The sequence below is a fragment of the Blennius ocellaris genome, assembly GCF_963422515.1.
Source record: "Blennius ocellaris genome assembly, chromosome: 3".
In the NCBI taxonomy this organism is placed as follows: domain Eukaryota; kingdom Metazoa; phylum Chordata; class Actinopteri; order Blenniiformes; family Blenniidae; genus Blennius; species Blennius ocellaris.
The window spans coordinates 29,811,561-29,836,788 of record NC_137652.1 but is presented as its reverse complement, the minus strand read 5'-3'; the positions used below and the strand labels follow the sequence as shown (position 1 = coordinate 29,836,788).

The 25,228-nt window shown below is 49.0% G+C and overlaps 2 protein-coding genes across 10 annotated transcripts in view; both read right to left on the bottom strand.

Moving 5' to 3' along the window:
- Positions 1-169: 169 nt before the first annotated feature.
- slx4 (SLX4 structure-specific endonuclease subunit homolog) lies at positions 170-9,673 on the bottom strand. The gene is made up of 14 exons (XM_080520478.1): positions 9,571-9,673; positions 8,883-9,358; positions 7,784-7,982; positions 6,476-6,688; positions 5,995-6,200; positions 5,588-5,883; positions 5,265-5,487; positions 4,770-4,945; positions 4,534-4,680; positions 4,249-4,418; positions 1,842-3,856; positions 1,319-1,418; positions 875-1,159; positions 170-577 (listed from the first exon to the last, which is right to left on the bottom strand). Exons 2-14 carry the CDS (start codon positions 9,331-9,333, stop codon positions 214-216), a joined length of 4,845 nt encoding a protein of 1,614 aa, XP_080376604.1. The 5' UTR covers positions 9,334-9,358; positions 9,571-9,673; the 3' UTR covers positions 170-213.
- A 2,569-nt stretch (positions 9,674-12,242) lies between these two features.
- Positions 12,243-25,228, bottom strand: part of crebbpa (CREB binding lysine acetyltransferase a) — a 62,842-nt gene continuing 49,856 nt past the window's right edge. For 5 of the 9 annotated variants that reach the window (XM_080520454.1, XM_080520455.1, XM_080520458.1 and 2 more), the window contains exons 13-31: positions 24,627-24,839; positions 23,979-24,308; positions 23,512-23,691; positions 22,804-22,972; positions 21,842-21,960; positions 21,517-21,756; positions 21,177-21,265; positions 20,136-20,216; positions 19,858-19,914; positions 19,324-19,401; positions 19,173-19,240; positions 18,700-18,850; positions 17,262-17,408; positions 16,951-17,064; positions 16,660-16,825; positions 16,311-16,478; positions 15,886-16,047; positions 15,440-15,721; positions 12,243-14,653 (exon numbers count right to left, since the gene is read on the bottom strand). In XM_080520454.1, the coding sequence (XP_080376580.1) occupies positions 12,434-14,653; positions 15,440-15,721; positions 15,886-16,047; positions 16,311-16,478; positions 16,660-16,825; positions 16,951-17,064; positions 17,262-17,408; positions 18,700-18,850; positions 19,173-19,240; positions 19,324-19,401; positions 19,858-19,914; positions 20,136-20,216; positions 21,177-21,265; positions 21,517-21,756; positions 21,842-21,960; positions 22,804-22,972; positions 23,512-23,691; positions 23,979-24,308; positions 24,627-24,839 (5,034 nt within the window). In that variant the 3' untranslated portion in view covers positions 12,243-12,433. The remainder of the gene's footprint in view (positions 14,654-15,439; positions 15,722-15,885; positions 16,048-16,310; positions 16,479-16,659; positions 16,826-16,950; positions 17,065-17,261; positions 17,409-18,699; positions 18,851-19,172; positions 19,241-19,323; positions 19,402-19,857; positions 19,915-20,135; positions 20,217-21,176; positions 21,266-21,516; positions 21,757-21,841; positions 21,961-22,803; positions 22,973-23,511; positions 23,692-23,978; positions 24,309-24,626; positions 24,840-25,228) is intronic. The other 4 variants (XM_080520456.1, XM_080520457.1, XM_080520461.1 and 1 more) reach the window with 2 other exon arrangements.

Genomic DNA, 25,228 nt, shown 5'->3' with positions numbered 1-25,228 from the left:
TGTTTTTCCAAAAACTTCCTGTGTTCTGGAGTTTGTTTTTTTTATTGTGTGAAACATTTCCATCCGCAGGCACACCTTGAGTTGAGCCTGTTGATCTGGATGTATTTTATTTTTAACAAGCAGTTTGGCCAGAAAACATTATTTTGGAAACAAGTTGTTGAACAGAAAAAAGAAACCATCATTTAAAGAGTTGCAGTTTCGATATAAAAGCACTTAAATAACGGCTGCACCGCCTCTCTTCCTCCTCACGCCTCCTCGCCCAGCTGCCCTGGGCCTCTTGCCAGCCTGCCGCCGCCGCCGGCCCCCGGCTGTGGTGAAGGTGATGCACTGGGAGTCCAGGTAGTCGATGAGCTTGGCGGCGCCGAGGCGGATCCCCGCTGCCTTGAGCTGCCGCCGCAGCTGCGACAGGACCAGCGGCTCGTAGTGCAAGATGCGGCTGTACAGGTCGGCGTCCGACAAGATAAAGGAGCGGACCGCCAGCAGGCGCTCCTGGAGGCGGGACGCCGCCTGGGACGACAAGGCGCCGCCATCGCTGTCCGAGCCGCCCTCGGAGGAAACGCACAACTCTGGGTTGGACCTGAGGAGGAAAGGAATGGCGATACAGTACCTCGTCTCGGAGGGAAACAAGAGACCTGCAAAAACTCCACACGTGTATTCAGGTGGACAACACAGTGTTTAGCGTGTTTGATTTGGCAAACAGCTTTGAGTAATGTTCTTCTGAAGTAAAAAAGTAAATGTCTGTTTTATATTTATTTCACCTCCATAACTCAGATATAAACAAATGAAGGAGTTCTATAATAATTGGAGGGAATTTTGATTTGTCCTACAATGGAGGAAATCGACGTGACGCCGCTCTTCAGACTCCTCGCCGTACCTTTCAGACTCCTCGCCGTACCTTTCAGACTCCTCGCTGGCGGCAGTCGAAGACGTGTTGGATCCCTGAGAAGTGGACAGCAGCTCTTCCTCTCCATCCTCCTCTTCTTCGTGATGTTTCAGAGGGGGTGGGGCCTGAGGTTCTCGGAACTCCCCCGGGCTGCAGGGGCGAGGCTTCCTGTGAGCCTCTTCCTCAGAGTCTGAGCTGGTCAGCTGGTGGGTGTACTGGTGGATCTCCTTCAGCTTCAGGACCATCTGACGCTTGGGCAGCGGCCGGACGCCAAACCTGTCGGAGAAGGTTTACAGTCACGATGGAACGACATCCCAACAGATTTTGACGGCAGGTGACTGGATATACGTTTCTCACTTAACTGTTTGATCAGAGAGAAATAAACAAACTTGGCTGTCAGTTAACCTCCTGAGGAAAAGCAGTGAAGCGACGGACCTGTTGAGTTTGTTCTTGAGTTCCGGTGTGTCCATGTCGGAGTAGTGAGGCATGGGAGTGACGGGGGCCAGCAAGGGGCGTGGCTTACCGCGTGAGGACGCTGCCGAGACGCCAGGGACAACAACAAAAAAACTAGATTAAATGAAGCGCTGTCATCAACTTAGCAAACATTGCAATAGGCAATCTCGTGGAAAAACCCTCACATGGACTACAAGCTCTGAAGAAACACCTTCAAGATGGCCGGGACTCAAACCAGGGACTTTTCTCTGCACTGTGAGAGCCAACCATTCAACCTCATCTGAGAAGCAGTCGTATTTTGTCTCCTGTGTCGTTTGCCACTCCATTTTCATTTTCCTTGCATCTGCACTTGTTGTATCCACTTGTGGTGCTTAATTTTAAAACTTCACTCTTCTAGAAGTTATTTGAACATTTTCATCCAACAAAACAAAACGATTACGGTGGTTTTTTCTAAGAGTTTTAGCAAAGTACACAGAACTACATCGTGTCCTGTAGAAATACTCACTTGGTGTTTTCAGCTGGGCAGAAGGATTCACCCTCTGGGACAAAGGAAGCACTTCCTCCTCCTCTTCCTCCTCCCAGCTTTCCCATATTTTGGAGTCCAGCAGGTCTTTGTCAAACTCGGTCATTGTGGTGGGGTCCGGGGGTGAAGGTCTGGATGAGGGGCCTGGTTTTGGCGCTGGACTGCTGGATGATTGTAATCTGGTAGCGTTCGGTGGAAGAGGCATGGCCATGGCACCGTGGCTCTTCACTGACTGGATGGTGTGACTTGATGGAGCAGGATGGGAGGAGGAGGAGGAGGAGGAGGAGGAGGAAGGTCCGCTGGCCTCCAGTCTTAGGCTGAAGCAGCCTGGAGGCTGGTCAGCGCCAGCGTCCGCGTCCAGACCACAGGAATCATTGAGAGCTAAAGGCGGTTCGTCCAGCGCCGTGAAGCTGAGCTGGAAACTGGATTCTGCCTCTCCGGCTTCTCTCGTCTCTCCATCAGCTGTGTCTGCATCGACACAGCCTCTCACTCTTCTCGCCACAACTCGCTTCTCTGTCAGCTTGTCACCACGTCTGGCCTCCGCAGCTCGCTGGGTGAATTCGTTGTGGTTTTGGGGACGACTGGAGGAGGCAGGAGACAGATGGAGGCTCTCCGCCGTTGGCGTCTCACTTCTTCCTGCCTCACCAGGGTACCTGTGAAGGGGAGAGGCTGGGAGGAGGGCGGGAGGCTTCCAGTGCTCTGTGTTCAGGGGGGTGCTGCTGTGGGGGAGGGGGGTGTTCTGTCTAAAGGAAGCAGAACTAGTGAAACTTGAGAGGTGTGACTGCTTCATTCGGGGCGGGCCAAACATCTCTGCACTGCAGTTGTTTCTGGGGGAGGCGGCGTTCGGGCCCGAGATGTGAGGCGGTGAAGCGGGAGAAGAGGAAACACAGGACAGAGGAGGGGGTGTTTCCATGGGGAAGAGCTGCGTCCTGCACATGCTGCTCCTGGTCTGGGTGGAGCTGGAGGCGGTGCTCCTGCCGGGCTGCAGCGGCGTGGACGGGATCAGCCAGGACACCTCAGGCGAACAGTCTGGAGGATCGCCGGGACTCCGGCGCCCTCCACTGGGCTCTTTACTCTCCACAGCAGGGGGAGTCCGTCTGCATGTGATCTCTGTGTCGCTCTGCGGGTTGTGGGGGGCGCGGGGGGAGGGCGGCGAAGGACTAAGGACAGCAACATCCACCTCCATGTCCTCGTTGGAGTCGGATAAAACGATGAGCTCCGGTTCAGACGGTTGTTTAGGACACCGGGGAGACGGAGGAATGGAAATACTGCGCGAGCCTGGACGTTCTGGTTTGGTGGGTTCATCCAGCTCAACATCGTCTCCACGGCGACTGGAGGTGTCCGGCTGTCGGGGTGATAGGCCGGCGACGGGCAGGTTGGAGGAACTGGGCGGAGGACTGAAAGAGAAGTTGTCCACCGAGGACTGGAGTACAGTTCTGCAGGACAGTTGAGGTGAGGGTTTGTTGGCAGACTGCTTGGGTTGAGAAGGTTGAGTCTTCGATGTTCCAAAGTCGCCCTCCTCGTAGACGCCCCAAGACTCTGACAAGAGCCGGTTGTAGCTGCGATCCAGACTCCAGTCAGGCTGCAGTCTTTCGTCACAAAATCCTCTTTTTGGCTCAGAGAGTTTAGATTCTCCACCATCGTGCAGCCTCTCCTCCTCCTCCTCCTCCTCCTCACTATACTCCTCCTCCTTTCTTCGCTGCGTGGCAGCAAACTCGTAGATCTCCTCCAGCTCTTTCTCATTCACCTGCTCCTCACTCGTCTCTCTGTTGTCTGCTGCTTCCTTGTCAGCCTGATGATCCTCCTCCACGTGTCTAACTTCACTTCTTCCTCCGTCAGAATCCGTTCCCTCGTCTTCTTCCTCCCCTTCAACCCACATGGAGCGGAGGAGCTCCATGAAGGCCCGGTCCGTTTGGTCGTTGTCCTCCTGATCCGTGTGACCCACCTCCTCTTCCTGGCGGAGCTGACAAAGCTGCTGAAGCTCCTGCAAGTCAAACCTTGAGAAGAAGAAGAGAATGGATCTTTTCCATTTCTTGATTATCTCTCTTTTGAACACATGTTTAAGGAATATTGGAAGAAAAGCAGAGCTTAACATGCTGCTGCTCTTGAGTATTGCATGCATGAACCGGGACCTAGTGTGTTGAAGACGTGGAGGAAACTTTGCCGATTGCTGTTCATATAGAGTAACATCTGCTAGCGGAGCAGAGTGATGGTTTAAAGCAGCATCTTTCTCACTGGAGACCAAATCAATGCACAAAGATATGAAGATAAGTCCAAGAATGTTGGTAAAATCTGATATTTGTTTTCCAGAAGCATTGCAAAATGATCTATTAAACACAAACGACCAGATTTTCCAGACCTGAATGACTGCCTGGGCTCTCAGACCAACCTGGACGCCAGCTCCAGCACATGAGGCTGCAGTGATGCTGGGACGGAGCAGCGGCCGGTGTAGAGGTACTGCAGCAGCGCGAGCACCGCCTGGTTCGGGACATCGCTCATCAATACCCTCCGGGCTGCAAGCAGCCCTTCTTCCTGCACCCCAAATCCACTTTCATGAACCTGTGAGGGACGAGCGAACATGAGCATGTTCGTAGAATAGGACAGCGTGTCAGTGCGTTCAGTGATTACACTACATTTACAGATCAATCTGAAACAGTCATAGTTTCTCTTTTACCATTTCTGCCAGCAGGGGGCAGCGAGCATACACCATGAAGGAGTGAGCAAAGAAGACCTCGCCACTGTCCACCTGGAGCTGCACGTCACTGAGTTGAGGGTTGTTGACCATACTGCTCAGGTCTGACGCCAACCTGGACAGCAACCCCTGCACAGGAAACCATCGCAATGTGATCGGTATCATCGCATTCAGCGCAGAGGTTCAACTTGTAATTGTGCTTTACGGAGCCGTCTTACTGATCCGTGGCTCCATCTGGTCGCTCTCCGCTGATCAGTCGCCATAGATGCTGGGCGGTGAGCGTCCAAGTGTCTGAGCTCAGTTTCTGGCAGGAAGCCGCTGGCACAGAGCTCGTCTTCCTGGACGAAGCCACTCAGACGAAGGTTTGTGGTCTGACCTGCGCTGACCTGCTGACCTGCACAAACAGAGACGAGCCGAGCGAGACGATTCAAATCTCAGGTCAGCAAACAGTCATGAATTCAAAATCTGCACTTAACGAACTGTAGTCACGGTTTTCATCAGCCGACGAGGTAGTTACTAAACAAACAATACATGAAAACCAAGTTGTTTAATTCCTGCAATGTATGTAAGGGTATGGGATTACTCCCAGTTACCAGAATTGAACTTGCTCATTAAAAGAGAATAAAGGAAATATGGTGTTAAGTGAAGCATCAACAAAGATCAACCACAAATGTTCTACGTTTGCATCTTCTGACATTTCTCTGTCCCTTTACCTGTTCCATCACACCGACACTGTGTGAGCACCATGCCGTCCTCAGCCAGCTCCATCAGGTCCTGCAGAGCCTGGCTGCCCACCAGGAGCTGCCCCACCCCTGGAGTGGGTGGAGCCCTGGGGGCTGTGGGCGGGGCCACATAGGAGGGAGGCTGGACGGAGGAAGGACTTTCCTCTCTGGCACACTTGACAGACGACTCGGGCTTGTCGAGTCTCGCATTAATCTATGAAAATTAAAAAACCAGAAATGATTCATCAGGAATTGAAAGCTTGCAACTTTCTTTAAAAATGTAAACACAAAACAAACAGATGTGTCTTTTTCACCACGGCTGATCCAGAGCTTGTGAAGAACTCCCTGAGCTCCGCGGAGTAGTACTCGGACACGCCGCCGGAGGCTCCGTCCTGCAGGAAGCTTTTCTGCCAGAGGGGGGCAGCACCCTCCCGTCCGGGCAGAGTGCTGGGGCGGCGGGTGGGGGTGGGGGGGGAGGGGGCCCGGCCGTGCAGAAGGAGAGCAGAGACACGCTCCTGCAGCCTGGTCAGGGCGGCCTCGGCGTCCTGGACGAGGAGCAGCGGGGGGGGCAAAGGGACGCCGCCTCTCCTCCTCTTTCCACGCCCCCGACCTGCTGGAGCAGACGAGAAACACTTCCTCCAATTACAATCATTTCTTAGTCAATTCAAGAACTGATCTGAATTGTTCCTATCAAGCCTTTGACTTGTTAAACTCGTCATACCCGCTTCCTGTTGCCACTTCAGCACTGGAAGTCTCTCCGCCCCCTGCCCCCCCCGCCACTCCCTCTTCTGCTGCTGCAGGGAAGAGGACAAGGCCAGAGCCATCAGGGTCTCCTCATCCAGGGTTGGGGGCTTCGTCCTGGGCTTTTTCTTCATGGGGAGACCCGGTTTGGGTGGGCCATTTCTTTTACTGCCTAAAGTCTGAGTGCTGAAGACAAACACACATGCTCATCTTCTGTTCGTACGACTGGGACATCCGTCCACCCCGTCAGCATTCCTGCTGACGGGGTGGACGGATGTTTCGTTCAACAGATCGGAGGTTGAGGATGAGGATCATTTCACAGCAGCAGCTGACGTGGGACAGTTTGGTGACAAAAGGAGAGAGATAACAGATGTTGGAGAGATGTAGAGAGGAAGACGAGGAGCTGCCAGACAACCAGAGAAGACGAAGGCCAGTGAGGAAGGACATGGCGGTTCACTCACTTGGTGTTTGCAGAGGAGACGGTGCTCTGGCCCTCCTCGGCCTGCCTCTGCAGAGCCTGAAGGAGGACGGCCGGGGCGACGCCCATCTCTGAGGAGCAGCGCTTCAGGTGAACAGAGCAGCTCTTCTGGGACTTGAACTTCTTTCCACAGATGGGACAGTCCAGGACGCCTGGAGCCGGAGCAGGGACCCTGCCTTCACTTTCATCTAAACACCTGCAAAGATCACATTTTTTTTTAGAAAAGTTGAATAAATGCTGCATTGAGGGGAATTCACACGTTTTTAATACATTCTGCTGTCGACTGTTGAAATGATCACACGTGGAACTTTCCAGAGCAGGGGTGGCCAACCCGTGGCTTGTGGATCTCTGATCCATAACTGAAATCACTGGACTGCGGCTTTTCCAATTATTAAAAATTCCTGGGTGAAACTCAGAGTTCAGAATTTCTTAAGTCGTGCTTAAATGCACCACTCAGAGCACAGCAGGATGGACCACAGCTTCCCTCTCACTCACTTCACTATATGCCATACATACACACATGTACATGTGTGTACATGTACATGTACATGTGTGTACATGTACATGTACATGTGTGTACATGTGGTCCCTGAAAACTAGCGTGGCTGAGGGTGAAATCATTCCTGCCAACGTTGTGAATCTGTGCCTTGTGACTGTCGTCAAGCCTTTGTAATTCCATATGGAGATGGATCACACATCATGTATGGGTTTCATTTTGAGGTATTTCGTGTTTGTGAGAGAGGCAGTTTATTTGTAAACACAATTTGTATGGAGTGGCTTTTTGTTGTTCCTCCATCATTCTAATGGCTCCTGGGCTCTGACTGGTTGGCCGCCCTGCTAGGTTCAAGGTTCAAGGTGTTTTATTTCAAGGTTCAAGGTGCTATAGACGATTGTTGAAATGTTCCTTTGTTCTTTACAGCTAAAGACAAATTCACTTCTGTGTGTTCTCATTAATGCGTGCATCGATGAAAATATCTTCTCTATATGAAATAACAGTTTAACTTTATCTATTCAGTGTTTCAAAAGTTTTTTTTTTAAGTATTTAACTTAAGATATTGAAAGATTTTAAGAAGAGCATTTTGACCTTAAAAACAAACTCACTCTTACTTTAGAAATAATTCAAATCTATACCTTTGAGATTAATAATCTCAAAACTATAAAAAGATCTAATTATTTCGACTTTAGGCTCCAAAATGTGCTATGAGTGACTGACTGTCTCTACTTCCCCAATAAATCTTCAACGTCACCTCAGGTTGGAGATGATAATTGATATAAAAATAAAAGCTCAGACCTGTTCAGATGTTGTGTGCGTCCCTCAGGGGTCATATGTGATAAGTCTTTGTGACAGATCTGACAGAAGAACAGGCCTCCATCCTCCAGGTCCACTATCTGAGCCTCTTTGTCCAGTTCCTGCTGCAGCCGAAGGGCCAACGCCTCGTCACCGTCCTCTGGGAGAGCTTCCTGGAGGTCAGGGCTGAAGGGCTGAAAATCTGCAAAAAGGTAAGAGGAGACATGAAACAGAGGTTGAAATTAATCAAGCAGCGGCGTTACGTCTTGACCAGTTGTTTAAACTTGTACTGCAATAGCAGAGGTGGTAATCATGCTGATGAACACTATTTGATTTTCTCCACCAAAAGAGTGGTAGAACTTTCATTTCATTGGATTGTTGTAGAAGACAGTATATTGTTTAAATTCATTAAATCTCTAAATTCTTTATATTGTCTTGAGTTTAGTTAGAAAACTGACTTAAGTCAATATGTAAAATAGCAATCCAACATGAATCTGAGTGAAGACACAGAATGTACATACTACGTAGTTATGACCTAATACTTGATCTGTACTTAAGTATGACTGCTTTATTAGTATACTTGGGACTTATATATACATATATACAGTTGAAAGAGAGATTTGAAATGACCTTTTTTACTTTAAAGCAATGAAACTTTCCTATCAGACATGCAAACAATTCCTTGTTAAGCAGTGTAACATGAATATTGCAAGTGAATATGTCAAACATGCCGTATGATATAATTTAGAGTAAAAAGTTAGAACTTCCAAATACAAAACATTTTCTCTCTATGAAGTGTTTTCTGAGAAGGAGTGGCATGTTGAGGCACGTGGAGATTTGTTTAGATGGGATCTAATCAATAAAACCTCAGCCCCAACTGTATATTGAAAGAACCAGAACAAACACTCGTCTACCAAGACATTAATCATCTGAAATGGGATCGAATGAGATACAATTTTCTAAAATGTGATAAATGACATCTCTCGTTGAACCTTCACGCTAAGAAACTGCGGAACAGAGAAAGACGCGGCATCTTTTTCCAAACTCAAGGTTGAGGTAGAAGTTTGTAATCGATCAGGGAGAAACAGTCGCATCTTCTCACCTCCTCTTTGATGCTGAGTGGACAAAGCGGATGAGGAGGATGAGGAGGATGAGGAGAATGAGGAGGATGAGGGAGGTGACGTTTCTTTGTGGTTTCCTGTTGGCTCACTGTGCATCTTCTGTGGACTGTCTCTCCTGAACTGCTGCATCCTGTCAAGGACTTTGTCTGCCGCCCTGTGACTACCAGAAACATCCCCCGATGAGACAGCATCTCCATCTTCAGGTCCACAGAGCTGGAGTTTCTCTCCCCGGCTGCCAGCAGGCTGACAAGCAGGTCCCTGCTTCCTCCGTCTCCTCCTCCCGCTGGCGCCGCTGTCGTCGTCTCCTCCGCCGAACTGCCTGGAGCTCTGAGGCACGGCACCTCTCGGCTGTCGGGAATCATCTGGTTTCTTACGGACTCGTTTGAGCGCCTTGGTGCAGAGATCTACGAAGTCCAGTTCCGAGTCGTTCATGATGCAGAAGCGCTAGTCGCTAATCCTGAAACCAACATATCATAAACCTGCCCCAGGGCGTCTCAACGTGCACAAACACACACATCAGACATCATTGTCAGGACATGACGAGATCCCAATACAAAATGTAAACTGGTAACATCCGCAGCGGTTGCATTTTAACTGTTAAAAATAGAAACTGTTGAGGATAGTCAGAAGGCAACAAGCTAGCTGGTCATGCTAAAACTGTATTCTTACCTCGGTTCAGTATATCCGCAGCTCAGCCTCCCGCCTCGTCGCCTCAGCGGTCCGATACACGGATCATTACATCGTATTAAAACCAGAGAGCTTCACGTTTTACACGTTTACCTAAAAATGGGTTTGTTGACATTTTGAAACGATGAGCTCAACCACTTCATTTAGAACTTTCGGTCATGTGACATAAAACAACCAACGAATGGCGACGTCTCGGGTCACGTGACACACGTGCGTCGCAGCGGCCAAAAATAGCCAAATATTAATACTTTTAATCATTTAATCGTGATTTTAGCAATCTTTTTTTCTTTCTTTTTTTTTTTTATGAAAACGCATTTTAAGTATTTAGAAAAATAATTAAATGTGGCTGAATACAGAGCTTAATGAGTGAATGAAGACAGATTATTAAAGTCTTGAGCAACTTCTTGCATGCATTTGGTATGTGGATGTGTTCTCTCAACTTCCTGACACGGTCCGAAGACGCAAATATTGGATAGCAGATACATTTGGAGGTTGGTAGTCTCTCTAATGGCACAATGGGTCACTCTGGCATATCGTTTCTATTGCCTATGGCATCAATACCTCAAGCTTTTTCGGCTCCAGCAGATCAGAACTGCAGGATGTACTAGATAAGTCTTCAAGATGGAGAGCTAGATGAAGAGAGTAGAGGTTTCATATCAGGAGGATGTTGCGGTCTATAATGTATTTTATGGCATAGTAAAAAGAAGTTAAAGATATTTAATTAATGTAGAATTCAAATTTTCTTGCTTTACTGGACTCGTGCCTAAGCAATCAACCACAACATAAGCACATCAACGATCCTCCATCGCAGTTATGAAGATGCTCCAATCCAGTCTCAATTCAACCCGAGCTTTGTCAAACTCACTTGATATTTTACGACTTGCTTGGTTGGTTTCTTTTCCCACTTTGAAGACAAAATGTTCACTTCCTACATTATACATCCTATTCACTGACAAGTTTTATCAGTGTAGGGAGATCAAACCCTTCACAAAGCCTGAAAGATAGTTTTACTCATTTTTTGACACACCAAGTGGCAATATTAGGGGTAATTTCAGATTTATTACATCTGGACCCAAACCAGAATCAGTCTTTATAGTCGAGGAACATCATAATTGTTGCACTCAAACTTGGTCTATAATTTCCATTCATTTACATTATGCCTCAGATAATCAATAATAATAAACTCCACTTATTTTCATGAGAACAATGAATAAGTATCTTTGACCTCAACACCATAAACAACCACTACAAGGGTCAGAGGCCACCATGTCACCCGAGTCTATTGTTCCAGATGAGCCTCGATTTTTTTCTTTCCATGTTACACATATATTTTATTTGCTGCTTTTGCTTGAAGCAAAACACGTTTTTTTTCTCTCCAAGAACTGTTACGGTGGGACATGAACCAATAGTGAAAACACTTGTAAGACTGCAACGCTTCGCGAACCATCAGTCCGTTAGTGCGCAGTCATGTGCTGAGGAAGACAAAGTTTGACCAAAAGAAAACACACCGACAGGAGTGATGCTTCAGTATTCAGTCAACAGAGTACTGGAGTTCTTCTGTTGCACACAGTTTATTTAACAATATGGTATATAAGTAAGAAATGAGTCTTTAACCAGTTTATACAGTGATTTCATTCTCTCTTCCTTATATTTATAGTCTTTTGCTTAACTGGATTTACAATAGGAGAAAAGGCAAATCCCCCTCCCGCCCTCCCCCCCCCCAAATTCAAGTTTCTGTGAGAGAGGAATGAGGGTTGATGACATTTAGTTTTCCTCAAGGTGAACCTCAAATGTGCCCTTCAACCCACGATAGCAACAGATTTAGTGTAAAACTTAAGAGGATTGGGCCTCATAGGGATGTTGTCGACCCACAACCGCTGATCACTCCACCTCAGCTTAGGGGGCTGGTCTCTTTCTCACACTCTCTTTACAACTTTACAACATTTTTGTGACCAAAAAGTATGACAAACTCTTTTTAATGTCAAAGCAACGACTTTCTACACCCGCAAAGACAGATTCTCCTGAACTCAAGGCTACTGAAAAGTCAGCTCCAGTCCGTGTTGATGAAATCAGTGAAACCATTTGAAGCTCTTAGTGATTGTGAGGGTTGGCGTCAGTTTCTTCGCGTGCGCCTGCAGGCCATTTCCTAATTTAACGCAACTGAGATCTGATCTTCACACACAAACAGAAAAGAAGGGAGCGACCTCTGTCCCTGAATGCATCGTCTTTATGGAACAACACTAGATTACATTTGCCAGGAATGACAGCTCGAGAACAAAACGAAAACCTGGCACGATTCCCAGACAAAATATTTTACAGTTTCAAAAAAGAAAAGAAAATTCTTTTGAGTTTTTTTTTCCAAATGTACAAAATAAAAAGATATGAATAATATAATGCAATTGTACATTTTCTTTAAAAAAAAAAAAAAAAAAAGAGAAAAATGAGAAAGGTGAGAAACCATAGCAAAAACAAACCAAAAAGAATCGAGTACTGAACACATTTGGTCTCAACCAAAAAAATATATTCTTCAAATTTTTATTTAAGAAGCAACTTGCAAATCCCTCAATCCCATAAGGAAGAAACAACCCACTGTGTGTGGTTTAGGAAACAATTACATTCTCTCCAAGTTGACTCCCCCCCCCCCCCCACCCCCCAAAATTTTCTTTTCGTCATTTTGCAACAGTTGAAACTTTTTACATGTCAGTACAAAAAATGTTCTCAACCTTAGAAAGAACAAACGAAGCCCTCTGACGGGATAAAGTGGTGAGGGGGAGGAGGAGGAGGAGGAAGAGGAGGAAGGGTCCCTGGGAGTGACAATGTGTTCTTTTAGTTCCCAGCAGAAATGCTACAATCCTTCCACAAACTTCTCCAGCGTGTCCCCCGTAGCGTCTCCCACCATCCCCAAGTCACTACTCAGCCCCCCTCTGTTGGGCGTGTTCAGCTGCGGCAGCATGGCGCTCTGTTCCGCCGTCCCCATGTGACCCTGCTCCAGGGCCTGCAGCGACCCTCCCAGGCCGGGGCGCGGGGACCCCGAGTGCTGTGGCGAAGGCTGTGGCTGGCTCTGGACCTGTGGCGAGGGACTGGAATGTGGCGGCTGCTGTTGCGAGGGCGGACAGGGCGACTGGACCGGCGCGGGGGAGCGGACCTGGTTGCTCAGGGCATTGGAGAGCGCGGGCTGACCAGGCAGGTGGGCTCCGGCCTGGGGCTGGCCGGCCAGCAGGTGGGTCTGCGGACTCATGGGGCTCGGCTGCGCCGGTGAGCTCAGCTGCTGCTTGAGAACGGCCTGCTGCTGGGGAAGCTGCTGCTGCTGCTGCTGAAGCAGCCGCTGGTGCAGCAAGTTCTGGGTGGAGTCCATCCCCATGGCCTGCTGGGCTATCTGGGCCATGGGGGGCAGTTGCCCCATGGGTCCCCCAGCAGCTCCTCCACCCGCCTGCATGGCTATTTGCTGCTGCTGCTGCTGCTGCTGCATGCGGAGCTGGGAGTATGTGGTGGCAGTGCCCTGCACCTGAGCAGGGAACTGGCCAGGGTGGCCCTGAGGCATCACTCCCTGCTGCTGCTGCTGCTGCTGCTGCTGCTGCTGCTGCCGTAAGAGCTGCCGACGGTAGAGCTCCTGGATCTGGGGGTTGTTGTTGTGTGCTGCATTCATCAGCTGCCCCTGAGGCCCTAGCTGAGCCATTCCCTGCACCGGAGGCTGTTGAGGCTGCTGAGGGGCCATCCCCGGCCTCTGAACTGCCCCTACAGCCATGGTCATAGGCGGTATGCCCGGCTGCTGACCTGCTTGCTGTGGCTGATTGGCGTGGTACTTCGCCGTTCGCTGTTTGATGAAAGCAGCCATTAACTGAGGGTTTGATTTGAGGATGTTGAGGACCTGCTGCTGCTGCTGGGGCGAGCTTGGTGATTTGAGTGTGCGGAGGAGATCCTGCAGGGCGTTGGGAGGTATAGCACCGGGTCTCTGCGGGGTCTGCGGCCGGGCACCGGGCTGCTGTGGTATTAGCAGTCTCTGGCCCTGCTGACCCTGCTGTCCCGGCGCCATCATGGCTCGCTGCATGGGCATGGCCTGCTGCGGCGTTTGACCCGGGACGAGGCCCGCCTGTTGGTTGGGAGCTGCCTGCATGGGCCCCGCGGCGCCGGGCCACTGTCCGGGAGCCATGCCAGGCTGCATAACTTGCGGTCCGCGGGGTCCCGGCACCATCTGCATCGGACCGGTCATGCGTTGGGGGGACTGCTGAGGATTCATGGGCAAGCCGTTTATGTTGACGCGGTAGGTCTGCTGGTTCTGTTGGGCTTGCGCCATCAACTCGATGTGCCTCGCCATCTTGACTGCAGCAAGCGGAGGCTGCTGCTGCTGGAGCTGCTGGGGCTGCTGGGGAAGGGGGGACTGCTGCTGGTGTAGAGGGGAAGCCTGGGGCCCAGGTTTGCCCTGGGACACGGGGGCTTGGGGCTGGCCTGCGCGGGGCGTGTTGGCGAACGAGGGGGACATGACGCCTGCAGAGTTGGGGGTCTGCGGTTGGTTGGGAAGTGGCTGCTGGGGGGTTTGAGGAGTGTTGGGCTGGGTGTGGGAGGTGGGAGTGTTGGGGGCGGTCGAGGCTGGCGGGGACGGTAGCGGCATTGTTCGGCCCTGCATGGTGGCCATTCTTCTCTTCATCAGCTGGGCCTGCTGGAGCCGGTGCTGCAGCTGCTGCTGGCGAAGCTTGTGCTTGATGTTCAGGCAGAACGGGACGGGACACTTGTTCTCCTGGCAGTGCTTCGCGTGGTAGCAACACAGCGCAATGAGCTGCTTGCACACAGGACAGCCGCCGTTGGTTTTGCGCTTGCAGCCCTTGGTGTGCTGCACCACCCGCTTCATCTTCTGGCAGGACGGCAACGAGCAGTTGGCATTGCGACACTGACAAGCGTGAACCAGGGACTGGATGCACCGTTGAATACTCAAACGCCGGCTCTCCTGCGGGCTCTTGGAGGCCTCTCCGCTCTGGCTGTTGTTGTCGTCGTCCAGGCCAAGACCCCACTTCACCATCTGGTGCTCATGGCCCTTCGTGTTGTAGCAATTAATGCAAAGATCAAAGTCCTGAGAAGAAGAAAAACAAAAGAAGATTAACATGCGTCTAACTAAAGCTGATAAACATATTCCTCAAGTCAAAGGAAAGACCTCTTTAATCTGGTTCATCAACCCAGACTTGTGGTTCCTCACTGAATTGCTGGTCTGCTGGGCCTAAACTGACCCCACGCCAGGTCTAATCGGGGATTTTTTTAAATGTATTATTAATCACAATGGCCAACAGACTAAATATCTGCTGCAGGGTAGATACCCAACGAGTGACATCATCCATCAAGCACAGCTTCAAACCTCCATTTCGCCTTTTGCAGAGACTGAATAATTTCCAGAGCAAATGAAAGATTTTAATGTTAACCGCGTGTCGACCGAAATCCCCAAATGTATTCCTTTTTGAGCATAAGAATGCCTCACATGAAACTAGCAACATGGGATGTACGCTGTATGTCACTGTCCGTACACTATATTGCCAAAAGTATTTGCATGCCTGCCTTCAGGTATATGAATTTGAGTGAATTCCCATTCTTAAAGCACAGGATTTAATACGATGTCGGTCCACCCTTTGCAGCTCCGGTCTTTCTCGGAAGGCTTTCCACACGGTTTAGAAGTGCATTCATGGGAATTCTTGACCACTCTTCTCGAAGGGCCTTTTTCAGGTCAGACACTTGATGTGGGATGAGAAAGTCTGGCCATTTAACTCTAGAATGTCCAACGACCGCTACGAGTCAGCAGAGCTAACATTGACCATATTTGGAGCGTTTCGACACTGGACAGAGCCGTGAGCGAAACGTTCAGACTCACCTCGCACACAGTGCAGTGCCAGCGCGTCTCCACGTGGTGCTTGCACTCGTTGCAGGTGTAGACGAAGCGGTCCTGTCCCTGGTTGTGCAGCTCAACCAGCATGCACATGGTGCTCCACTTGCACCTCCGCAGGGAGCTGAACTCCCAGTGCTTGTCCCTCGCCAGAGTCAGGAAGGCGTCGCGGCCATCCATCAGGTCACAGGAGAGCAAGGGGTCGGGGTCGGCGATGGGCGGCAGGGTGTTGACCATGGGTCCGGAGTGAAGATGGATCACGAAGAACACCTTCAGCAGAGAAGTCCAAGTTTAGAGGGGAAGACACAAAAGAGGCTTTTCTTCTACCATGAGAGATCCATCGGGTCCTTGCATGACTAACAGATTTAAACACTCGATTGCGATGCTTTTTGTCGGCAGCATGTAACGTTTCACATGAACAAAAGCCTTCTTACCTCTTTGTGCTTCTCCATGGTGGCATATAACTTCTGGGACAGATCGTTGGCTACATTGGGCATCCCAGGCTTCTTCTTATTGGCTCGGCTCACACTGCTCTTGTTTTTATTGGTCTTCTTGTTGTTCTTCTTCTTAGCATTTTTGCTGTCACCTGGTATACCCTGTCAAAATAAATGAGATGATGTAATAAATTAATTATTCTCATTCATTCTTGAAATACAGTTCAATAATGCCCCCAGGGTTGAAAGACACAGTTAACCGGAATCTTAGTAATACATGGTTAAATTAGCAGGAGCAACATTGTTGAGTATATTTTCTACAGAGGCTTTTATTCATTCAGCAGATATCAAGGACTAAGACAACAAACCAAAAGGTTTTACAGGCCTATTCTAGTCTTATATCAAACCACGACTCCATGTCCCACCTCTGGAGTCTCACAGGCTGCAGTGTTCTCCTCCTTCTTCCTCTCCTCCTCCTCTTGCTCCAGCTCCTTGATGCTCTCTTCAAGCACATTCGGCCAGAAGTCGCCTTCAAAGTACGGCAGCTCGTTGGCACTGGTCAGACGATCCTCCGTTGCTTGTTTGAAGATGTCCTGAAAGAATTACGGACAAACTGTCAAGCCAGAAATGCTTGTGAGCTGAACTTTCCTTGTTAAGAAAAAGTATTTCACTTGGGAGGATTTTTAGGGTGGTGGATCCTTACAAGAATCAAACTTCCATTGGAAATGTGATGACATATATATATATATATATATATATATATAATCTGGCTACCTTGTAGTCATGCAGGATTCTTTCAGCAAAGGCCTTGTCCAGCATCTTTCTGTACCACTCCTGCAGTCTTTTAGGTTTGGGGATCTTCTGGTCGGGCGGATGGCAGTGGAAAATGTAGTCATCTCCTTCACTGGGTGGACACGCCCAGATGTGGCCCTGGGCGTACCTGTGCCGAGCACCAACAGACCGAAAGTCAAGCTGAGAGCTGCTGAATCAATTGATGCAGTTTCAAGGTGTGAGGTAACCCCCCCCCCCCCCAAAAAAAAACCCCCCAAAAAACAAAAAGCTCACCCGAGTTTCTTGACATATTCAAGATAACCAATAAGGATCTCATGGTACACTGCTGTTCGTAGAGTCCGAGGTCTGAAGAAGTGAATACTGTCAAGGTATGATATGTAGACCCGTCTGCAGAAGTCAGAGAGATAAAGATACAAGAAGGCAGATTTTTTATTCCAAATAACAACATGCAGAATATATTTCCCGATCTTCATTTATTCTGAAATATACGGCTATTGAAAAGAAACACGTTCCACATGTGGCGACAGTGAAACTGTTCACTCTCCGTTAAAGAAGCAGGTACATGTGAGGGAAAATGTACGCACCTTGTGTTGGGGAATGGACACTCTGAGCCATATTCCTGAACGTGCATCCCAAAGAAGCAAACGTCCACGCCGTCTATTTCCTCAAATGCAAAAAGTGCTTTGGTTCTGTACGGAAAGGTCTCGGGCATTTCACCCGTGTCCACAAACCTGAAAGAAAGAGCACAAACTAAAAATAAAATACATCAATACCATAACTCTGTGGCTACTTTTTGATGTAGAGTTTCAGGGCACAATACGTTTAAAAAACATATTTCTCCTTTTCATAGTGACTTGACTCTCAAGTCATGAGCTGTTTGAGGACAGTTTAAAACAGAAGATTCAAGTCAAGTAGTGGGCAGTCAATCAATTGCAAACATCTTTAGATCAAGCTGAAGATAAGAGGCTGAATGAGGAGCTCCTCCTTGTGATCGTCTAAGAGGAAACAATGGGAGACACACAAGGCTATCGGGGAGAGCGCACACTCCAGCTTGTAAACTGTGCAGCAGCAGCCGCCTCCTCCCTCCTCCTCCTCCTCCTCCTCCCCCCCTCCCTCCTCCTCCTCCTCCTCCTCCTCCTCCTCCTCCTCCCTCCTCCTCCTCCTCCCTCCTCCCTCCTCCTCCTCCTCCTCCTCCTCCTCCTCCTCCCTCCTCCTCCTCCTCCCCCTCCCCCTCCCCCTCCTCCTCCTCCCTCCTCCCCCCTCCTCCTCCTCTCCTCCCCCCCCTCCCCATCCTCCTCCTCCCTCCCTCCCTCCCTCCTCCTCCTCCCCCCCCCTCCTCCTCCTCCCCTCCTCATCCTCCTCCTCCTCCCCCCCTCCTCCTCCACCCCCTCCTCCTCCTCATCCTCCTCCTCCCCCCCCTCCTCATCCTCATCCTCCTCCTCCTCCCCCCCTCCTCCTCCACCCCCTCCCTCCTCCTCATCCTCCTCCTCCTCCCCCCCACTCCTCATCCTCATCCTCCTCCTCCTCCCCCCCCTCCCTCCTCCTCCTCCTCCTCCCCCCCCTCCTCCTCCTCCTCCTCCCCCCCCTCCCTCCTCATCCTCCTCCTCCCCTCCCTCCTCCTCCCCTCCTCCCCCCCTCCTCCTCCCCCCCCTCCTCCTCCCCCCCCCCTCCTCCTCCTCCTCCTCCTCCCCCCCCTCCTCCTCCTCATCCTCCTCCTCCTCCCCCCTCCTCCTCCACCCCCTCCCTCCTCCTCATCCTCCTCCTCCACCCCCTCCCTCCTCCTCATCCTCCTCCTCCTCCCCCCCCCTCCTCATCCTCATCCCCCCCCCTCCTCATCCTCATCCTCATCCTCCTCCTCCTCCCCCCCCCCTCCTCCTCCTCCTCCTCCTCCCCCCCCTCCCTCCTCCTCATCCTCCTCCTCCCCCCCCCTCCCCCCTCCTCCTCCTCCTCCTCCTCCTCCTCCTCCCCCCTCCTCCTCCTCCTCCTCCTCTCCGCTCTCTGTGCAATCAGTGATGCTCTTACCTGGCTTTCATGCCTGGCTTCACTTCCACCGTTTTGTCAGAGCTCGCCACCACTCGCACAAACACTTCCCCAGCCTCCGGGTGGTTTTGTCTCTTCAAGTATTTATTCACACGGTCCTCTATGTACATTCCCAATCGTGTCGACTGCAATCCTGCAGTGAAGAAGTGCAGAAATATTTAAAAAAAGAAAAGACGATTTTGTCACCTCAGCTTTCTTGGACCTAAAGTATCTTAGAACAACACAAAGCCCATTTGTAAAATGGTAACACCTTGAACTGCTGGTGTCGCATATCAATGAGGTCAAGTTGGTCTCCAAGTGTCAGAACGCAGACAACAAGACCAAGGCTGCAACAGCATGAATGGGTAAGACGACAACGTATAATACCTATGTTTAGTCGAAGGTGATCAACCTGGACCAAAACAATAAATCAAGCTAAAGCTTGGAAACTCAAAAAAACAAACAGCAATACTAACTTTTTGCAGAGAACTTGTTTTCCTTGCGTGATTTTCCAGTCTTCTTCAAACAGTTGTCACAGATAAATCTACACAGGGACGGATAAGTCAGACTTACTCCAATCAATCAACACAAATGAAGCACTATAGAGATAAGAAATGGTCATCTCACCCAGAAGGCCAAATGACCTCGTAGTGTAAGACGCAGATTTGATGCATCTTCCGTCCACAATCTTTACATTCAACAAACCTAAAAAAAAAAAAACAAACACAAAGTTTGTCAGAAATGCGTGTCGACGACCTGAAATCACAGATGCTTTCAAAATAGTAATATAATATTAATTAATGTTAACATTCCTCCAGTAGTTGCGCACTGGGAAACGGGTTAATACAAGAGTGTCTTTGAAGGAGGGTGAGGATAAAAACTATGTTGCATTTAATGTCCCGTCACAAGAAAAACAGGAAGTGATACAGTATTCCTGCTTATCAGAGCAGGTAGGGATTATGTGCACATGTATAACACAACTGTGTTCAGCAGGTGGTGCTGCTGAATTACCCAGAAACCACAGTGACTTGATGGAGAGCACCACGCCAAAAACTACAATATGACCAGCACCACTGAGTAGAACGTTTAAGATCACAAATTACGGTAGACCAAATTCCGGTGGGGGGGGGGGGGGGGGGGGGGGGTTCTGTTTCTGCTTACGGTTCAGGGTCCAGTACATCGTTCTTCTTCCGTTCAAACTGGTCTTTTGATATCATCCTAAAAGGAAAAATGAAATATGTAAGAAACACTCCATAAAGTACTTGTGTTCATATTTCCGGATTGAATTCTAATAGTAGACATTCGACATGTCATCTTGGTTCTTGTATGTACGACACGACTTGGCAAAAACAAACGGTGGAGAGTTCTTCTTAATTTTTAAGCTTCATTTACTTCAGATTACTTTCATTTACCAGCAGGTTTTTCAATGGTTTACTTACGTCTGTGGCTGTGCAGGATCGTCTCCTAACGTCACACTCTCCCCCTGGATCTCATTAAAGCATTTTTCACAGAAATGATACCTGGAAAGAAATGTTCAACATTACAAATGTAGCTAAAAAATGATAGCGGTGTTGTTTTCCTTGTCTGAGAACGCAAAACTAAATGTTCAGCTCCTGGTATGTCCGTATCCAACCCAATTCTGCATATAACAACACTGAATATTTTATATTTTATAAAAGAGAGTGAGGAATCCCGGTGCTCCCATTGAGAGTGTAAATGGACTGGAGCTGCGGGAGCCTCATGCTGCTCCGCTCTCTAAACTGCTCGGTCCAAGTGTGATGAGGAAAAAAAAAAAACAACAACCAAAAAAAAAACCTGCTCTGCAGTACCATGATTTATACAGCAGGAGGTGCAAAGGAGCACAGAATAAGCTATTTTGTAGAGTTTCACGTGAGAGGAAAAAGCAATAATGAGCAAGACCATGTGTGGCCTTTACCCAAGCCTCATACTTTCATCCATCCTGCAGGAGCAGCAGCCCTGAAACTACCCAGTCCCTTGATAAAAGCTGAGAAAAAAAAAAAATCAAAACATAGCTTTTTTTCCATCTTCTTTCTTTCTTTTCTTTTCAGTACAACGGCCTTTTGGGTTCGGGGTCTGTTTCTGTTGATGTGTGACGCTGCAACCTGGCAGATGTTAATAAATGTTGCGAACAAAACCATTCTGTGGCCTCATGCTGTGCCAAGACTGGCGGGAAGAATGATGAAGGCTGTGAGCTGTCAGGAAGACAGTACTGCCTGGGTCAGAGCAGTCCCTCCTGAGCTACAAGAACAGAAGGCCAGCTGCAGGGGACAGGCAACACGCTTCAAATGGCTGCATTTATTGTCCACCAAAACACGATCAAACTGTCCGAGCTGCAGTTGGACCTATTAGCACTGTGGGGGTATAGTTGGACCTATTAGCACTGTTTCAATGTCAACCAACACTAAGCTCAGCTCCCCTATAAATGCAAAGAACAAGAACATGTATCCACACACGCATACCTGTTCTGGTAACTGTAGTATGTGCCTCCAGTAGGGATGGTGCAGAGCTGCTTGCCGTAGCAACACAGGGTCTGAGGGGAGAACTCGTACTGCAAACACAAGAAGAACAACACATTTGAAAGAAAACTGACATAATACTCGCAAGAAGATAGCACAATGGACCAAGCCCATTTAAAAGTTGTGTTCTGGTTAGAGATTTATAGTTGCCATGTCTTTTATCCAATGTCTTTAATCCAAAGTCTGAACTACTGATGACTGCACAGTGAGGGGGAGGCTTCCTGTCCATCCAGCTCAACCAAAGACTTTCATGTGTTTTGACAAACTCGATTCCCCCTCTCACCTTCCGCCCGCAGCAATAGCCCAGGCCCTGCATGACCGGGTCGATCTCCGACTCAAACACTTCAGCCAGCTTGGAGCAGTACTTGTAGACGCGGGACGTCTTGCGGTTGTAGAGCCAGGCGTTGTTAAACATCATCCAAACATCATCCACATACTGCCAGGGCTCCTGGTATTGGCCCGTGTCAAGCTTGCGCTTTATTGTGGAGAGGTCTATTGGGTTCTTTACAATGTCGAAGTAGTCCTAAAGAGACAAGAACAGGTAGATCTTCACTCATTACAGAAGTGAGCTCATGCAGCAGGTATCAGAGTATTTATTTGCTACCTACCGGTATACCCAGAAGCATGGGGTCTACTGGCTGCCTGAAGGGGAGCGACTCGGGGTCCTGCCTGTACAGAGACTCTAGAGTTGGCATCAGGGCCTGGCGCAACTCCTCAGGCTTAAAAACTGAAAAAATCAACCATGGAAAGGCAAGTTAAGCAAAAAGCCTGGCAAACAATTACTCCATATAATATTGCAGGAAAAGAAAAGAGTGAGTTGATACTCTGATGCTTTCCAATCTAAACTGTGTTTGATTCTCTTCTAAAACGGTATCCAGTGTCTCATAAGCCGTTCTGGTATCCATGCTGACATTACTCTGGTTTTGAGAGTAAAAACAAGTGCTTTGTATAAGTTCCCACTTCTCGTCAACTTTGGTGTTCATGTCTTTAAGAGGCACTTCAGCTGTGATTGGCTGTCATGAACATGTCTGTGCCCTCACAAATACACCGAATTTGAAACATTTCGCTTTAGAACCAGACGCTGGATAAAGATCTTGTGCATTACTCTCGGGACTGAGCATTACGTGCCTTTCGCAACATCTACACTACCTTGTTGCTGGAGTGGTTAAAATAAACTATTTACAAGCTTCCTCATCTACATGTGTGAAATTTTGTGGAGAAAAATAACACTTGCATTTTCTGTTTCTTATCATAATGTTTGAAAAAGACAAGTCAGGGCAATGAAAGCTCAACAAAACGATCCTAGCCCTGTCTAAACTCGCTCTAACAGTGCTGAAAGCAGTTGGTTGGTTTGATCATTTGTTGAAGAGAGTCTCAGGGCAGAGCCACAAGCCTGTTGGTTGTTTCTGTTTAGCAGTGGCAGGATCAAAGGAAGCACAAGAGTCTGCACATTGTTCAGTCAGCGACAAAGCTAAAGTTGCTCACAGCTGGAACTGTCTCAAATAATAAAACCCTTCTTGATCATTTCCTTTACTTGGTTTTTAAAATCCTGCTTCGATTTAAGTCTCACTTTTCCTCCGCGACTGAGATGGGGACGTAGAAGTAGTGTTAGCTCCGCCCTCTTCCTCTTCTTTGGGTTCCGTCTTCATTTCCGGCTTTTTCTCCTCCACCTCCATTGGCTCCGTCTTTTCTTCAGGCTCTTCCTTCTTTACCAACACCACAGAAGAGTCTTCCTCAGTCTGGAGACAAACAAGCAAATGAGTCATCACATCATAGTCGAGCTGTTTGACTGGAGGGAACATCAGGAGAGGAATGTTTCCTTTTCTGTAAAAGGTTAATTAAGGGTTTGCCTGGTGGGTTGTTTGAGCGTTCCTATGTTGTACACTTTTTACTAATGTGTAACGCAACATCGGGTGAACAAGAGTTTATTAACTGTGTAATAACGCCGAGAGGGATCTCTCAAATCTACAACATAAGTAAATATTTCTCCAATGTTGATCGAAAGAGCACAATGTAAAGTTTAAAAAAATATTTTTTAACATATAAAATCACGCTCCTTACAAAAAGATGAAGTCATTAAACCCAAAGAAGCTTCTTTCAATGAATGTCATGAGAGGCAGATGACTCGCTGGAGGTGATGACACGTGCACAATGAATTAGAGCTGTAATTGGTGAGACAGACCCGTTCCAACTTCAGAGCGGGTCTCAGGTGTGTGGAGTTCTTCAGTTTAAGCATATTGATATTTTAGGTTTATTCAAACGTGCAGCTGCTCCCCACCTCCATCTTGGGCTCAGCTTTGCCACCGGCGGCCTCAAACTTCCGTTGGTCATGGTGCGCTTCTGTTTTGATTTCCTGAACCGGCAGGTCTGCGCCCACGTGCTGCGAGTGCATGTCGGCACTGGCAGCCGAGGCCGGCGTGGGCACCCGGTTATCCAGACTGGCTCCCGGCTGAGACAGCTTCAAAGATGGAAGCAGAAAAAGACAATGATATTAGGACTTTACAACAGCTTCACTGTTCTTGTTTGCATGCAGCCCTGGAGCAACGACGCACTGCTATTCCCATCACTGCTCCTTCGGGTTGACGGAGGAAACATTCCCATTGCAATGGAGGCTACAAAGACGGGTGAGGATGACGTTATAAAACGGAAATGTGGATGGAATGGGTCGGGACACAGCAGTCACAGGGACGGGAGCTTGCACCGGGGGGGGATCAGAGTGGAGGGCATGCTGAGGGACTGTCTCACCGGCGTGGTAGGGGGCTGAGGCGGGTGCTGCGTCTGCGTCTGTGCTGCTGCAGGAAGCTCCGCCTGGGTTTGGGGCTGGGTGGGACGGGGCGGAGTGGCGCCCTGGGCCGGGGCCGGGGCCGGGGCGGGGCCGGGGAGGGTGGGGGTGGAGCTGCGGCTGGAGGGCTGGGGGTGTGGCAGGTTAGTGGCCCCCCCAGCCATGGAGACGGAGGAAGCGGCAGGTGGAGGAGTGGAGTGCAAGGGGGTTTGGGGGGAGGCTCTCTGAGGGCCCAGCGAGGGGCCAAGTGCATTGATGGGGAGGTTAGCGCTCTGCTGTTGCTGCTGCTGCTGCTGGAGAGAAACACACACAAAACACCAGGCGGACGGACGCACACACACACACATAAGCAGACGTACAGTCATCACAGCAGACGGACAAACACCGCACACAATTTGGGGGTTTAGAGAGCACCTTGTGATTGGATCGAAAAAAGTCAAGCACAATTAGTGTGAGGTATGATCGGTTAAAGTAGATCGACTTTAGATTCTAGGCAACTATTTGGAATTAGCTTGAAATTACAGCAACACTTGAAGGAGGCACCATGATGGAATAAAGCGGCCCAGATAGGTCACTCTGCTTAGCTTACGACAGCTCCCTCCATGCCTCACCTGGGTGACAGCAGCTTGGGCAGGTGGCTGGCCCATCCCAGGACCCACAGTGACATTCATGGCCCCCGTCGCGGCCACTCCAGCAGATCCAGGAGGAAACTGGGTCTGAGGCAGAAACTGTCCCTGGTTGGCTGTCTGGCCCACCATGTTGCCGCCACTGTGTCCAGCCATCATGCCCTGGGCCTGGGGCATCCTGGAGGGAGACATTCCCATCTGCAAGGCAAGAAAAGAAGAAAAAAAGATATTGGAAAACGGAAAATCAAGATGCATAAACATGAACTGATGGTCAACACTGGCTATTCACAAAGAAGTGTCGTCCCAGTATAGTATTGTTTTATTTCAGATTTTATCTTCTTCATTTGGGTTTTTTTCTGAATGTTTTGTGAAGCAATTGCAATGCATGAATATGAGATTTCAGGCTACTGTGTTATTGAAACAAAATGTGTTCATTTGACATCTGCCAACTTAAAACCTATATGAGCCTAAATTCCCCGTCTATGGCAACAAGGCTTATGACACCAATTGTAATTTTTTTGTGAAACTGGTAAACAAGGATGAGGGCTTCGTGTGGCATTCAGTGTTCTCATGTTTAAAAACAACAA

Bases quoted from the DNA above. Each gene is read 5' to 3' on its own strand.
- slx4 (XM_080520478.1), bottom strand. From the start codon at position 9,333: ATGAACGACTCGGAACTGGACTTCGTAGATCTCTGCACCAAGGCGCTC. The intron at 3,857-4,248 runs GTTGGTCTGAGA...CTTCTTCTCAAG, and splicing joins GTGCTGGAGCTGGCGTCCAG to GTTTGACTTGCAGGAGCTTC. The intron at 1,419-1,841 runs GTGAGTATTTCT...GCGTCTCGGCAG, and splicing joins TGCCCAGCTGAAAACACCAA to CGTCCTCACGCGGTAAGCCA.